The 16,076-nt window shown below is 42.7% G+C and overlaps 1 protein-coding gene across 1 annotated transcript in view; it reads left to right on the top strand.

Annotated features, from left to right (window-relative positions):
- The first annotated feature begins 1,213 nt into the window (after positions 1–1,213).
- Positions 1,214–16,076, top strand: part of LOC126262641 (uncharacterized) — a 32,491-nt gene continuing 17,628 nt past the window's right edge. Inside the window, exons 1-2 of the mRNA XM_049959402.1 lie at positions 1,214–1,363; positions 12,996–13,074. Coding sequence (XP_049815359.1) covers positions 1,285–1,363; positions 12,996–13,074 — 158 coding nt within the window. The 5' untranslated portion in view covers positions 1,214–1,284. The remainder of the gene's footprint in view (positions 1,364–12,995; positions 13,075–16,076) is intronic.

Below are 16,076 nucleotides of genomic sequence, written 5' to 3'. Positions count from 1 at the left end.
TAGTAATAGCCGTTGACAGTGTTGAACGGAATTCACTCACTGAAATTCTGCAGCCAACAGGGATAAAGTATTGGGAGCGAAAGGTGTTCCACGACTTGTACATATGCCAAACTGTAGTTATAACAGTTGAAGGACGTAGAATCGAGGCAATAGTTGAGGAAGGAGTGGGACTAGTTTGTAGCCTGTCCCTCACGCTGGTCAGCCTATACGGGGCTGTTCATAGGTGGAGAAACACGATTCTGAAACAAAACCAGATGGATAAACAGAAATTTAAAGCCAAGCAGTGTGAGACGGGAGGTGGGGATAACCTGTGATGCCACGTTAACAGTGTGATGGCCATTGAGGGAGGCCACCATCTTGATGCCACTCTTAATTCTAAAACGGAAAGCAGATCATGCTGACATATCAAATAGACAGATTATAATCTAATAATAATATAAGATAATTATCTTTCTCGCACAATTCTCTATTCGTTTGATATGTCGCATGACTCCTTATCCATTTTAAAACTATGCGTTGCATCGAAGATGGTCGATCCTTCCAAAGTTTGTAAGGCGGCCTCTGAGGTTTCTCCCTCTTCCATCGCATACCACTTGAAACTAAATTTCTGTTTATCCATTTATTTTTGTATTAGAAGCACTATCTCACATCCATTGACCACACTGTACAATGCACACCCACTAAACGAAACCAAACAGAAATTTGGAAATGGTGTTAAAGTATAAGCAAAACTAAAAAATCTAAAGCGCGCCGTTGAAATTTTAGTTTTGTCAACGACAATCCTTTAGCACTCATGTTAGGACCGCAGGCTACGTAATGTTAAGCCTCTATTGCAACTTTTTGCAAAATGCGAATATGTTGCGTAATTAATTTATTAATTCGTTTTGATCATCTGTTGACTTCACTTGACTGTTGAAGATGACACATGTTACTCGTCTAGGACGTACAAACAACGCCTTTGAAAGAGAGAGCGCACGTTATGTTATACATCCTATATATTCGCGTCCCAACACACCGGGCTGCAGTTGAGGAAAAAAGGCTGTGAACAATGAAGTACTACAACTTCATCTCCCGATAATTTTGGATTGGTCGTAAGTGACGTGCGTCATATTTTGCAACAGATGTTGTTTCGTCTGTGTCTTATCACTAGTTCCCGGAGCTTTACGAATTCGGCTGGTGTGGCAACAGACTCTTTTTCCGCCGCAGATAACTATCACCGTCCATAAAAGAAACACGCGTGGCGTACGACTTACCCAGTGTCTCGACCGCACCTGAGGACCGCTGATGACGATGGCCGCCCTCGCTGTTGTCTCGCCTGTGATTTTCCTTGTTTTGTGCTTCCAAGTGCAACAAGTGCTATCAGGTTAGTTTTTCTTCATGAATTGTCTGCAAGGTGTATTGCAACAGAATACATAGCAACGTAAGAGCGTTGGTACACTACTGGCCATTAAAATTTCTATACCAAGAAGAAATGCCGATGATAAACAGATATTCATTGGACAAATATATTATACTAGAACTGACATGTGATTACATTTTCACGCAATTTGGGTACATAGACTCTGAGAAATCAGTACCCAGAACAACCACCTATGGCCGTAATAACGGCATTGAGTCAACAGAGCTTGGATGGCGTGTACAGGTACAGCTGCCCATGCAGCTCCAACACGATACCACAGTTCATCAAGAGTAGTAACTGGCGTATTGTGACGAGCCAGTTGCTCGGCCACCATTGACCAGACATTTTCAATTGGTGAGAGATCTGGAGAATGTGCTGGCCAGGGCAGCAGTCGAACATTTTCTGTATCCGGAAAGGCCCGTACAAGACCTGCAACATGCGGTCGTCCATTATCCTGCTGAAATGTAGGGTTTCGCAGGGGTCGAATGAAGGGTAGAGCCACGGGTCCTAACACATCTGAAATGTAACGTCCACTGTTCGAAGTGCCGTCAAGGCGAACAAGAGGTGACCGAGACGTGTAACCAATGGCACCCCATATCATCACGCCGGGTGATACGCCAGTATGGCGATGACGAATACACGCTTCCAATGTGCGTTCACCGCGATGTCGCCAAACACGGATGCGACCATCATGATGATGATGTAAACAGAACCTGGATTCATCCGAAAAAATGACGTTTTGCCATTCGTGCACCCAGGTTCGTCGTTGAGTACACCATCGCAGGCGCTCCTGTCTGTGATGCAGCGTCAAGGGTAACCGCAGCCATGGTTTCCGAGCTGATAGTCCGTGCTGCTGCAAACGTCGTCGAACTGTTCGTGCAGATGGTTGTTGTCTTGCAAACGTCTCCATCTGTTGACTCAGGGATCGAGACGTGGCTGCACGATCCGTTACAGCCATGCGGATAAGATGCCTGTCATCTCGACTGCTAGTGATACGAGGCCGTTGGGATCCAGCACGGCGTTCCGTATTACCCTCCTGAACCCACCGATTCCATATTCTGCTAACAGTCATTGGATCTCGACCAGCGCGAGCAGCAATGTCGGGATACGATAAACCGCAATCGCCATAGGATACAATTCGACCTTTATCAAAGTCGGAAACGTGATGGTACGTATTTCTCCTCCTTACACGAGGCATCACAAGAACGTTTCACTAGGCAACACCGGTCAGCTGCTGTTGCTGTATGAGAAATCGGTTGGATACTTCCCTCATGTCAGCGCGTTGTAGGTGTCGCCACCGGCGCCAACCTTGTGTGAATGCTCTGAGAAGCTAATCATTTGCATGTCACAACATCTTCCTTTCGGTCAAATTTCCCGTCTGTAGCACGTCATCTTCGTGGTGTAGCAATTTTAATGGCCAGTAGTGTACTTATTTACAAATTACAAAAAACAGATACATGTTTCAATTTTTTACTGTTCTTCGAAGTAGTGGACAGCATTGTGTGTGAGGCGTTGCCAGCGATGTCGAAGACGAAGGATATCCTTAGCATAGCCAGTTGTGTTGATGAAGTAGAGCCGTATATTGCGAGAGGAATTTCTGTAACAGTTCTGAAGCAAATTCCGCGAAGAGCTTCTTGCAATTTAAGAATCGAGTTGAAGTCATAAAGACTCAAGTCCAGGAGTGTGGTGGGTAGTACAGCACTTCGCAGTCCCATTAATCGAATAAGTCAGTCACAACTTGAGCCATATCCGCCCGAGAATCGTTCTGCAAGATGATGGGCGGGTTCTGGAGAAAGTGTCGCAGCTTGTATCTCTGAGCCGTTCATTTTTGGAACTCAGCCTGCGAGCAGCTCAGGGAAAGAAGCGGCGACGCTTTCTGCAGGGTCTACCCGCCATTTTGCAGAACAGTGCTCGGTAGGATATGGCGCAACTTGTGACTGGTTTGTTCGATCGATGGAGCTGAGAAGACTGCGCATGTTCTCTGGACAACTTGAAGCGTTGTCTCAATACCGACAGCTCACAAAAGACTGGTCACGATCAAATCGGTCTCCAGAATTTCATTACGAACGTTATAAGTTCCCTATCACCGTGTGCGAAGCAGGAGGGCACGAGAACGTCGGGGATGAAATCTGTATCAATGGTATCGTGTTCTCTTCACCGACGACAGCTAGGATTGGTCAAACCCCTAACGGTCATGGCAAAAGAGTATGTCAAGGAAGAGTCAAAGTATAAAGAGTCAAACTAATGTAGAAAAAAACTGTATACTTTTAAAAATGAGACTTTTACTACTTCTCGACTAAATCCTCACGAGCATTAATATACTTGTCCCAACGATTTATTTATTTATTTAATCGTGTCCAAACCATAGACAACCCACATATTACATATACACACAAATACAAATACAATATACATATGTATAAATAAAACAAACCCAAAATGGGGAGTCACATTACAATATAAAGTCAAACATAGTATATATATCATATCACGTCCCGCCAAAATTCAGCGCATTTAACTGTCACTGCCGTAGCGTTTGCCTGATCTTCTTTCCCGCACACTTGCCCCATGTTGCTGCATTCCAGGAGGTGGTCCATTGTTTGGGTCTGTCCGCACTGGCACGTGTCCGTCCCATTTACACATGTTTACGTTGCATCTGCCCAACCCCAGTTCGTAGGCGGTTGAGGGTTCTCCATAATGGCCATTTTAGTTCATTTCCAGAGGCCAGTTGTTCGTTGGGTGAGATTAGAGGCGCCTGATCTCCCGTAGGCAGTGTTGCTTGCCATTTTGACAATCTGGCCTTTTGTTTTGAGGTTTCGAGCGGTTGAACTGAGGTGAGGAAACTCCGTCTTGATTTTAGACGTGTGTGTGGAGGGTTTTGTCCGAAGAGAGGACGGCGCTCGTCTCGCAGCTGTTTGAGGCGCTCTGATTCGCTTGCTATAGCTCGTCTGATGTTGGGTGGAGCTATGCCACTAAGCAAATAAAGTTGGCTAACCGGGGTGGGTCTTAAGCATCTCGTGATTACGCGACAGGCATCGTTCAGCAGAGGATCCACTCGTTTCGCATGCGCTGATCTTTCCCAAACTGGGGCAGCGTATTCAGCAACCGAACAGCAGAGTGCAAGTGCCGACGTGCGTAAAGTATGTGGGTCGGCACCCCATTTTGTGGAGGTGAGCTTACTCAGGAGGTTGTTTCTTGTTGGTAGTTTGCCCCTGACCTTGTCTACATGATGTCTGTAAGTAAGGGTGCGATCAAGGGTGACGCCTAAATAACAAGGAGTGCTGGTGAACGCGATCCGTTAGTTGTTCCACGTGATGTTTAGGGTATGTTTGGCGTCTCGGTTTCGAAGATGGAATAGGCAGGATAATGTTTTTGCTGCGTTCGGGCGTAGGCAGTTGGCTTCGTAGTATGGCGTTAGACCGTTGAGGGCGTTCGTAAGGCTAATTTCAATGTCGTTAAAGTTCCGACCCTGCACGGCTATTGCAAGATCGTCCGCGTAAGCAAAGCTCCTAGTCCCTGGTGCAACTGGACACTGCCTTGCGGGTAGTCCATTTTTCTGGATACGCCATCGGCTTCGCTTCCCTCCTAGGTTTACGATGAACCGCCTGTTGCTGAGATGAGTTGATATAATTTGTAGCAGCCCGAAATCATTAGTCATAGCGTATATTTTAGTGAGCAGCAGTTTGTGATTTACAGTGTCGAATGCGGACGAGAGGTCGACAAGTGCGGCTCCAGTAATTAGACGGTTCTCGTACCCATGCTCTATGAACTGGGTAAGATTCAAGACCTGTCCAGTGCAAGTTTTCCCAGGGCGAAACCCCGCCTGTTCCGGAATTATCTGGTGATCAATATTAGGCACAAGTCGATTCAGCAACATGCGCTCGAACACCTTGTACAAGCAGCAAAGTAATGTTACCGGACTGAAATTTTTTGGCTCGTCCAATGGTTTGCCGGGTTTTGGAATGGCTATGACCTTGCCCTTTCTCCAGATTTTCGGGATGTTGTTTAGCCGGATACAGGTACTGAAAAGTAGGAGCAGCCAGTTTTTCGTGTACTCGCCAAATTTAAGGATCTGTTCATTCCTAAGGTCGTCTAGCCCTGCTGCTTTGCCAGGTTTCAGAGATTTAAGTGCGGACTCTAGCTCTTCGATGGTAAATGGACGGCTGTAGTAGTTCGTGTCACTTTCGCCACTTCTTATTGGGATGGTTTTTGCTGGAGTCTTCGTTTTCCCATTAAGAACGAGTTGGTGCGCTATTTGGTTCGCTGTTACTCTTGGTGCTTCCGTTTGCTGCTTAGGGTCATTATTTAGCTTCTTAATTGTCTTCCAGGCAATCCGGCTGGAATGTTTCATGTCTACACTTTCAATCAGATGTTGCCATTCTTCTCGACGCTTCTCGATTAGCTGGTCGATAAGTGCATTTGCAAGTTCAAGAGTTTCTTCAGAGAATGGGTTCTCCTCATACTTTTCCTTATATGCATCGTATAGTTGCCGGCTGTCTTTCGTTAGGCCCGGTACAAACTCCGTTCTGCAGCCCCTAGGGATAGACTTTCTTGATACATTCTGGACGATTTCTATGAACTTATCGTAGTTTCTGGGTGTTGGTTCTAGAGTTTGCAGCTTTTCGTCGATTCCAATTGCGAAACCTTCCCAGTTTGCCCTCTTGAAATTAAATCTTCGTCGAAATGGTATCCGCACTGGCACCACTGCTGGAGTAACTGTGAGTTTGATGGGTCTATGTTGGGAGTGTGGAATAGGACCCAGGACATCTTTCATGCACTCAGTTACCAAGTTCTGGCTGACGAATACGAGGTCAGGGTTGTATCCCCTTTGCTACATGCCGCTGTTAAAAGATGGGGGGAGTTTGGCGCCGTGTATGAGACAGAGTGATTCAGCATCTGCCCATGTCTCCACCTTGAGTCCGTCTTCATTAGATTCATTGTGTCCCCAGCGTGTATGGTGACTATTGAAGTCACCCATTACAATATGCCCGTGGGAAGGGGATTATTGCGCGGCAGGTCATATTCGAATGGCGTATTTGGAGGCTTATATATTGATGTTATTGTCATATGATTAGACACAACTCTGAGAAGTTCAATGTTGTTTTTGTCCGAAAGTTGAAACCCGTCGTAGGCTACTCCCTGTCGTATGAAAATTGCACGATGAACTAGCTTTTAATAGATAATTCAAAGTTTTTGTTTTGTTGTTTGAGCGACTTGCTTCGAAAAATTCTTGATCTTCTCGTTATTGCTGAATTTATTTCTACGTAATGCCTCGTTGAGTGGACCAAAGAGATATAAATCCGAGGGAACCAAATATGGCTCCTTCGGTCAGCTGCGCGATGTGAGGGCGAGTATTGTCGTGGAGCAATATCACACCTTTTCTTGGAGATCCGTCACGTTTTTCTCTCACTGTTGGCTTTACTTTGTTCGTTAGCATGTCAGAGTTGTAGGCACTGGTTAATTGTACGATGGCTTTCAAAATAATTACAAAAGACGGCACCATGGGCATCTCAGAAGACGTCGGTCAGCTGCTATCAGTTCTTTAAGCTTAGTCATGAAAGTGCAAAACTCTTCACAAACTGTTTCATTTTTACATCAGTTTGTATCTTTAATTATTGAATCTCCCTTGTGCATCTGAGGCATGCAGACCTACGGTTTGAACAGAGAGGCGAGCCAGTCATGTTTTGTGCTGGTGTCGCAAACGATGGTAATTTGAGGTCCGTGGAATATCGCAACAGGTTTCGTCAAACTGTCACCCAGCCGTATATTTCGGCTATTCCTTCAATTTTCAAGGCGATAATGCACGGATACAGCACACTCACGACACAAGCAACTTCCGCAACAGGCAAGAATCAACCTAATCGTGATGGACAGCATACCAAGAAGGCTCCAATCACATAGTAACGCGTTACATTGCTTGGGTGGAGCAATGCGATATTGAATGTTACCCAGCAGCAGATTTTGATCTCCCTGGTGTGACAACATGTGAACTTTCGAACAGGTTGCCTTTATCGTAAAACATCTTTTTGAGTAGTCTGTTTGAGCATTGAGAGAAAAGTCACTGCATGAGATCAATAGTAGTGCTAGAGACTAGAGCAGGAGTGAATCAGAGTTCTTGGACAAAATGTGCGCAAATAATTTCACCAATGAAAATGAAGTTAATATTCTAGAATTTGAATTAAGAACAACTGTGGACATGACTAATTTAGAAGTAGATCCGCTTGGTACAGCCAAGCAACTTACGCATTTATACAGGAATGTCTTCTCGTTTAAATTTTATATCAATTAGTTTCCGTTCAGATTATGCCGACAAAATAGCTTGACTTTCGAAAATCATAAACAACCTCTCGATTGACGTAAGAGAGACTGGAAAATTGCAAAAGTCACAGGAATACGCAAAAACGGGAAACATAGGCAATAGGGAAAATTATAGACCCACTCGTTAACATTAATTTGTGTTAGAATTTTGAAATATATGTTTTGTTCAAACAGGATCATACACCGCGAATAAAACTGTCTGTTTCACGGAACTACCACGAATTAATAAAATATCGTTCCCGTGAATTACCAGTGGGTATCTATTCGTACGGAATAATGAGCATTACCGCCAGCGGACTTCAAGTTGATTTCATATTGTTCGCTTTCACCCAATCGGCTTCTAACGAAATTGCCAATGAAAGATCATCTCGGCTTTGCGAATGGATTCGCAATTTCCTAACAGATAGAAGATATAAACAAACAAATATAGTGAAACTGACGTTGTATCTAGCGCTTCAAAAGGAGGTGTACCAGGCATTATGATTTTTATCTATACAAATGATTTTGGAGAGATTCTGAGCAGTTCCCTAGTTGGCCGAAGATCAAGCTGAATTGGAAAATTATTTGCAATGGCTAGACAAGGGATAATTGAACCTACACAATAGAAGGTGTGAAGTATTGTACATGAATACTATGAGAATTCCGTTGAATTACTGTTGCATATAAAGTGTCATAAATTTAAAGGCTGTCCGTTGAACTAAATAAATAGCAATTACTGTTCGAAACAATTTGAACTGGAAGGATCATACAAAAGGTGGCGAAATAAAGACTGCATTTTCTTGGCAGAAAAATTAGTAGGTGCAACAAATACACTTAAAAAAGAGCTAACACTACCTTTGTCTGTCTTATTACAGAGTATGGGATCCTTACCAGACAGGATTAGCGGAAGATATCGAACAATTTCAAAACTCGATGGCCTGTTTTGTGTTATTGCGAAATACTGGAGAGATTGTCACGACAATGATAATCGAATTGGAATGAAAATCATTAAAAGAAAGGCGTTTTTGTTTTTAACGTAACCTACTCAAGAAATTTTAATCAACCATTTTCGCTTCCCAAAGCCAAAATATTTTGTTGCTATTCCATTGCTTAGGGACGAAGGAATATAGCGAAAAATAAAGGAAATCAGAATTCACGCAAAACCCTTTAGGTATATATTTTTTCCATCCTCTGCTCGAGAGTGTAACGGAAGATATACAGTTAAAAACTGATGTGTTGTACACTCTGCCAAATATCGTGTGGATGTTGAAGTAAGGAGATATTTTGGCAACATCTAAGGGATATTTGCTTCCGTTTTATCAGATAGATAATTGTGTTATCCATGCAAAGTGGAAGATCGCAACCAGTACTCCCTGCTGATTCAATAAGCGCGTTTCCTTCCAGTAGTCTGGTGAAGCTCTATGTTGATCCCAGTTGTCTGGCGTGGCACTGAATCTTGTTTCGTAGTCTACCATTATTATCTGTGTTGCTTTTTGTTGTTATTGTTGTTGTTGTTGTTGGTGGTGGTGGTGGCGTTGAGGACTGAAGAGTCCGAAGGCTAGTTTGATGTAGTTGGTCACTCTAGTTATTCCTGACCAAATCTCTTCATCTGTGCATGATCACAGTAACCTACCTCCACTTGAACTTACCGTCGTGAAGCCTTGGATACCCTCTATAATTGTTACCACCCACACATTCCTCCATTACCATATCGATCATTCCTTGATGCCTCAAGATAGTTTCTATCCTTCTGTTCCTTATTTTAGTCAAGATGTTCCAGAAATTTCTTTTTTCGACAATTCGATGTAGAACCTCTTATCAGTTATCCGATCTACCCATCTAATCTTCCGTAGCAACAAATTTAAAAAGCATTTATTATCATCTTCTCTTTACACATTGTCGCCCACTTTTCACTTCCATATGAGGCTACACTCTCGAAAAGTCTTCCCATAAATGAAATTTACATTCATTCGAAGTAAATTCGCTGGCTGAAAATATCGTGGCAAAAGCTGAATCAAAGATCGGTATACTGCCTATTAGTGTATAAGAATTTGCGCTGGACCGCGACTCAACCCGCATCTACGATTTATGACGAGTTCTCGCCTTAACCACTTCGGGTACCAGTGCACGTTTCCCAGACCGACCCTAACTTCCATATGTCGAACTGTCTACATCCCCTACATTCATCACCTAACGCTCGTACCTCTACCGTGCACCAGTGAGAAAGAGATTATGAAGACTCACGACCCACGATACAATCGTTTTGTGTCCACTTCTGCACATAATATTTGCTTGCATATCTGTATGAACAGACGTTACTGACGACTGACAGCCGCCCGAAACCAATTCGAAATAAGTTCGCTGACTACGAATATGTCGTTGTTGTGGTCTTCAGTCCGACGACTTATTTAATGCGTCTCTCCATGCTAATCTATCCTGTGCAAACCCCTTCATCTGCACATCACTGCTGCAGTTTACAACCTTCCCACTCTCCATATTGTATTCATCTCTTGGTCTCCCTTGTCAATATTTACCCCACACACATTCCTTCAATACTAAATTGGTGATCCCTTGATGTCTCACATTGTGTCCTATCAACCGATCTTCCTTCTAGGTAGGCTCTGCCACAGGTTTCTTTTCTCCCTAGTTCTATTCAGTACCTCCTCATTATTTGCACGGTCTACCCACCTAATCTTCAGCATTCTTGTGTAGGACTCGAACCTCCAACGGGGAAAGGCGCGCGGACCGTGACAAGACGCCCCAGACTGCTCGGCTACCCCGCACGGCACCACATTTCAAAAGCTTCCATTCTCTTCTTGTCTTAATTACTTATCGTCCATGTTTCACTTGCATATGTGACTTACTCCATACAAATACTTCCAGAAAAGGTATTCTAAAACTTAAATCTATATTCGCTATTAACAAATTTCTTTTTCTCAGAAATGCTTTTCTTGCCATTGCGTCTACGTTTAATATCATCTCTGCATCGGCGATGATCAATTATTTTGCTAGCCATATAACAAAACTCATCTAATATTTTAAATTTATCGATTACTAATCTAATTCCCTCAGCATGGCCTTGTTAAATTGAACTACGTTCAATTATCCTTGTTTTGCTTTTGTTGATGTTCGTCTTGTATCTTCGTTTCAAGGCACTGTCCATTCCGTTCAACTGTTCTGCCACGTTCTTAGCTGCCTCTGACAGAATTACGATGTCATCGGCAAACCTAATAGTTTTTAATTTTTTTGGATGTGAGGTCCGCCAGTTATGCAAAACACCGTTTTTCTCAGTACCCAAACATGTTTCGGCACCACTGTGCCATCATCAGTGGGTTTTCGTTTTTTTATTTATTCTGCAAAGTGAACATTTTGTTAAATAATTATAAAATTATGTGCATTTTTACTCCAAACAACAGATCATTTCTTTTTGTAAATACCTTTACATTTGGTGTACCTGAACTTTCTGGATCACTTTTGTGTCAATTTCTACAGGTAGCTTGTCATCTGCAACCAAAACGATGTTGACGAGAAAGCTTTTTGCTGGGAGTTAAGCTATCTTTTAGAATGTAATTTAGTTTTTCGCGATGTTTTCGCGCCTATTTTCGTATTTACTTACGTCTTCGTGTGGCAAGCGCTTCCATTCTCCACATCAAGCTGAGATGTAGTGATGCATACGTAACTATAATAAGTATTTTCCGGAAATAACGTAGTAAAATACTTTTTCACTACACCAGAACACAATGTGATTGTGGTTTGTTATGTGTCCCAACCCAGTCAGTGTTCATTTGTTCACCAGAGAGTTCGGCGCCAAATTTGAATTTTGTTTGCATTTTATCTTTGTGTTTGCGTTTTCTGTGTGCTTCATTAACTGTGTGTATTGTCTTTTATATGGTATTCCTTTTGTGTGTAAATGGTGCGTCTGGCGGACCTGACATCCAAAAATTTTTAACTGCAAACACGGCCAATACAAGGAGCTGCAGATCAAAAGATGGATACTTATAGTGTTTATTCCTTCTCCCTGAACTTTCATTCCTAGTCGAAAATTTTCTTTGGTTTCCTTTACTACTTGCTCGGTGTACAGTTTGAATAACATCGGGGATAGACTATAATACTGTCTCTCTCAGTTCTCAACCAGTACTTCCCTTCCATTTCCCTCGACTCTTGCAACGGCCGTCTGGTTTCTGTAAAAGTTGTAAACAGCCTTTCGCTCCCTGTATTTTACCCCTGCTACCTTCAGAATTTCGAAGAGAGTATTTCCATCATGCGATTATGTGAGACACAAGTCTTCATAGTCTCATTCTCACTAGTGTTGGAATACAGAGTTAAGCTACCTTCATTAAGTGATGAATGTAGGGGCTCCTCATAGTCTCATGCTGAGTGGTGTGGGAACACAGGGTAAAGCTCCGAGCATCAAGTGATTAATGTTGGGGTCTGTCATATAGGGATGTAGACAGTGTGACACACGGAAGTTTGGGTCGGTCCGCGAAGTGCGCCCGGAGAGCTCAAGCAGTCAAGGTGACCGCTCACGATAAACGGGAAACCCGGGTTCGATTCCTGGTTCGGCATAAATTTTCATAAGTTACCAATAGGTGCTGTATCTGTACTTGACACACTTGCCGGCCGGAGTGGCCGTGCGGTTCTAGGCGCTACAGTCTGGAGCCCAGCGACCGCTCCGGTCGCAGGTTCGAATCCTGCCTCGGGCATGGATGTGTGTGATATCCTTAGGTTAGTTAGGTTTAATTAGTTCTAAGTTCTAGGCGACTGATGACCTCAGAAGTTAAGTCGCATAGTGCTCAGAGCCATTTGAACCATTTTTTTTGTACTTGACACAGCTGATGCCAAGATACATCACAGTCAGCGAATGAATTTCGTACGGCCGTCAATGACATTAGTGTCTGCTTATCCAGATATTCAAGTAAATTGATATTAGATGTTTATATTTCCATCTTTCACAGAACTGCTTTTCTTTCTGTCAACAGTCGGCGTCCTGTACCCGCCCTACTTCGGTCACCATCGGTTATTTTGCTGCCCGTCTAGCAAAAATCATTTAAAACTTTTCGTGTTCTGTAAGATGTGTAACTCTATTTATTTTCAGTAGCCAACCATTACCAGACTTCAGTGATCCTTTGTGCCACAGCGTCCAGTTTCTGATCCCACCTTTCCGTGGCCTCCTGAAACACCCTCCCCCCACCCTCCTTCCCCCAACCCCCCACCCCCACCCGCCTTTCTTCTTTTTTTTTTTGTTTTAAGTGAAGTGTTTCCTTTGCTTACTCTCATAACGGCCTGTGTTTTGTTTCAGTGGTGTGGTGTGATTCCATCTCGTACTGCCAAGACGGATACTACTGCTGCAACGATGGCTACTGCTGCTACTACCTCAGGTAAGTTACTCGTGTATTCCTCAACCAGTTGCACAGCGCTGAAGAAAGGCAGGTTAGAGTTTATAGTATCTTCAGCGACAAGATCGTTAGAGACGGATAAAACACTCGGATTTGGGAAGGATGGGGAAGGAAATAGGGCGTGCCATTTTCAAAGCAGCCATTCCGTCATTTGTCTTAAGCGATTTAGGGACATCACGGAACACCTAAAAGTGTATGGCCGGATGACCCCAGAGAGCCACCTTGCTCTCTCGCACTGATGAGGTTCAAACAGAAATTATGTAGGCAGTTACTTCACCCGTGGCTCTTCTTCCCGGACACATTTCATTTCCTGGCGGTGCACATCATCAGACAGCGGAACAACTTCACCAGGCACTTCTCCTTGACGACTTGATTGCTACCGAAAACGATAACCACACTCGTCTTCGAAATTCATATTAAATACGAGTATTTTAACAACGGTGCTGTACATTTTTTGTCGGAAGGAAGAAATGGATGAATTAATATCAACAATTTTTTGTACTTATAGTACGTGACGTTCAGAACTTAAATATACCTCTCCGACAGCAGTTAGATGCAACTCTCAAAAATTATCGGGAATATCGACTTTCAAGTTTTCCAACCATGTTTAATACACTAAAATAGGGTTTTGACGAGCAATTTGGTTCGGTTCCAAGTGGGATCAAATTTTTAAACAAAGGTTCATGTTCTACGAGCATTTCCGTAAACCGTAGAACGCACAAAGTGCACGAGACTCGTAATCTCTAGATTGAGTTTCGTGTCGTCATTATTTTTTTCGTTCTTTTTGGTTCAGTTAGAATACCTAGGTCATTTAAATTTAAAATTTATCTAATACGTGTAAATTAGCACATCTAGTTTCCAATTTTATGAAATCTGCGCTTATTCTTATTTCTAGTAATACACTGCACACAAAAATCCAATTTTAATTGCAAAGAGTTCCTAATATGGGTTCACTTGTGAAAGACTGTTAAACAGTACTGTATAGTTAAAAAAATGACAAATAAAATTTTGTCTACCTTTTTGTATTTTCTGTTTCACGTAAATGCTCATAGAACCTGCACCTTTGTTTAAAAATTTGCTTTCGTCAGTATTTGTTCCAAGTGTCAGGCGAGCTCTCTACTACATAGTCACGTTCCTTCTCGAAAGACCACCACCTTAGTTTAGGATGGTCGAAAAATTTCAAAGTCGATTTGTCTCAAGTCTTTTTGAGACTTACATCCATCTGCTTGGGGAGATGTATACGTGAGCTGCGAACTTCATGTGCCATACATTTCAAAAAATTACAGAAATTTGACCACCGTGTGGTCCTCTTGTGAAATGAAAAAAAAAAAAAAAACGGAAGCTTTAGTTCCTGACAACATTCATCCGAAGATCTTAGATCATACAGTTGCATAGATAGTGGAACACCTATCATCAGTTCACTAATATGTGTGAGTCCATCTTCTGGAGATCTGGAAGATATCAAGATCAGTTATTGTTAGGAGACTATAGAGATGCATCACATCCCCAGACCCTTTACGAATACTCTGGTTGAAGTCCAGGACAAACTGTTCTGTGACAGTATTTAGTCACACACATAGTTTTGCCAGCTGCTCTGCAGTCATTTATATTAAGAAAGGGGAAAACGCCCTTGAAGCAATTAACAGAGCTATGTCTACGTTAGACGATGCCACCAGGAAATAAGCAGCTGCTATATTGGTGGACACCACAGATTCTGATAGGCTGCTACGGTCGCCTGACGCAATTAATACGCGATGGACGAAGCCCGTGTATATTGTGCTATAATTGTGGACATTATAGGCCCCTTTCGTAACTGCTGGTGCCTTGACATGGCCACCCGATTAAGAGATGCTGAAATCCCGAAATTGTTATGGAATTTGAAATAATGCATTGTAAATCTGCACCTGTATCAACACAACTTTATTACTCTATTAGTTTTGAGTCACTAAACCATCATCACAGGAGGGCTATAACACAGTGTGAGATACATAGACAAATACAGAAATGTGTTCTGATAATTTGTAGTTGTAAGGTTACCTACAGAAATGGACATTAGGGATTTATGCATACCTATCAGTACAATGGTATTCCACTATAAACTCACCTCTGCCATTGCTCACGCAACATTTGCTCATCATTACAGCGCCTTATTTCAGAAGATCACGATCACAAACTTGAAATATGATATAATCGTCAGGCTACATCTTGCACTGTGGCCAGTGGCAAAAGATAGTATAAATAGAACAAACAAAAACATACGATCACCAGGCATCAAATGGCGTTGTCAGGAACGACCATAGACCGTATACTCAAAGGAATTACAGCCCTTGGCTGAGAGCTGGCAGTCATTCAAATAAATGGGGAAAGTTGAAAATCTGTGCCAACCGGGATTCAAACCTGGGTCTCCTGCTTGTTCTCTTCAGTGCAGATGCACACCAGGCGCGAACTCTTACGAGACTCGGCGAAATGCCACGAGTAATGAGGATTAATGGGCAATCGAAATACATCTGTAGTGTGTGGATAAGTCGAGAATTTGGGTCTGACGAGAGGCGTGCTGGGATAGTCCGTACAGTGTAGATGACCGCTGTGTCCGAATGGCTCAGTGAGCAAAGGATGTGCCTAGTGGGCAGGTTCGAATCCAGGCTGGCACAAATTTTCCCCCACTGATTTCAATCAACGACCACTCGCAGCCGAGGTCTGGAATTCACTTACATATTGATTCATAATGGCTGCATATATAGACCGTACATGACAACAATTACGGCGCACATATATCTTTACTAATCAGTATATACGCATGCAGTTAAAGAACACAGTTGCAATACAGAGTGTCATTCATACACAAGATTTATTTCATTAATGTGGCTATTTGTCCTTCTAAAACGAAATAATAGAGTAACAAAAAATGTCCTATGTGCAGTCGTCTTAACTTAAAATAACTCATTTTTAGGCTATAAATAGGCTACCAATACGTTTCAGATTGT

Source organism: Schistocerca nitens, chromosome 6 (assembly GCF_023898315.1).
Source record: "Schistocerca nitens isolate TAMUIC-IGC-003100 chromosome 6, iqSchNite1.1, whole genome shotgun sequence".
In the NCBI taxonomy this organism is placed as follows: domain Eukaryota; kingdom Metazoa; phylum Arthropoda; class Insecta; order Orthoptera; family Acrididae; genus Schistocerca; species Schistocerca nitens.
Note: the sequence above shows the minus strand (reverse complement) of the source record. Positions and strands in the feature narration are given on the sequence as shown.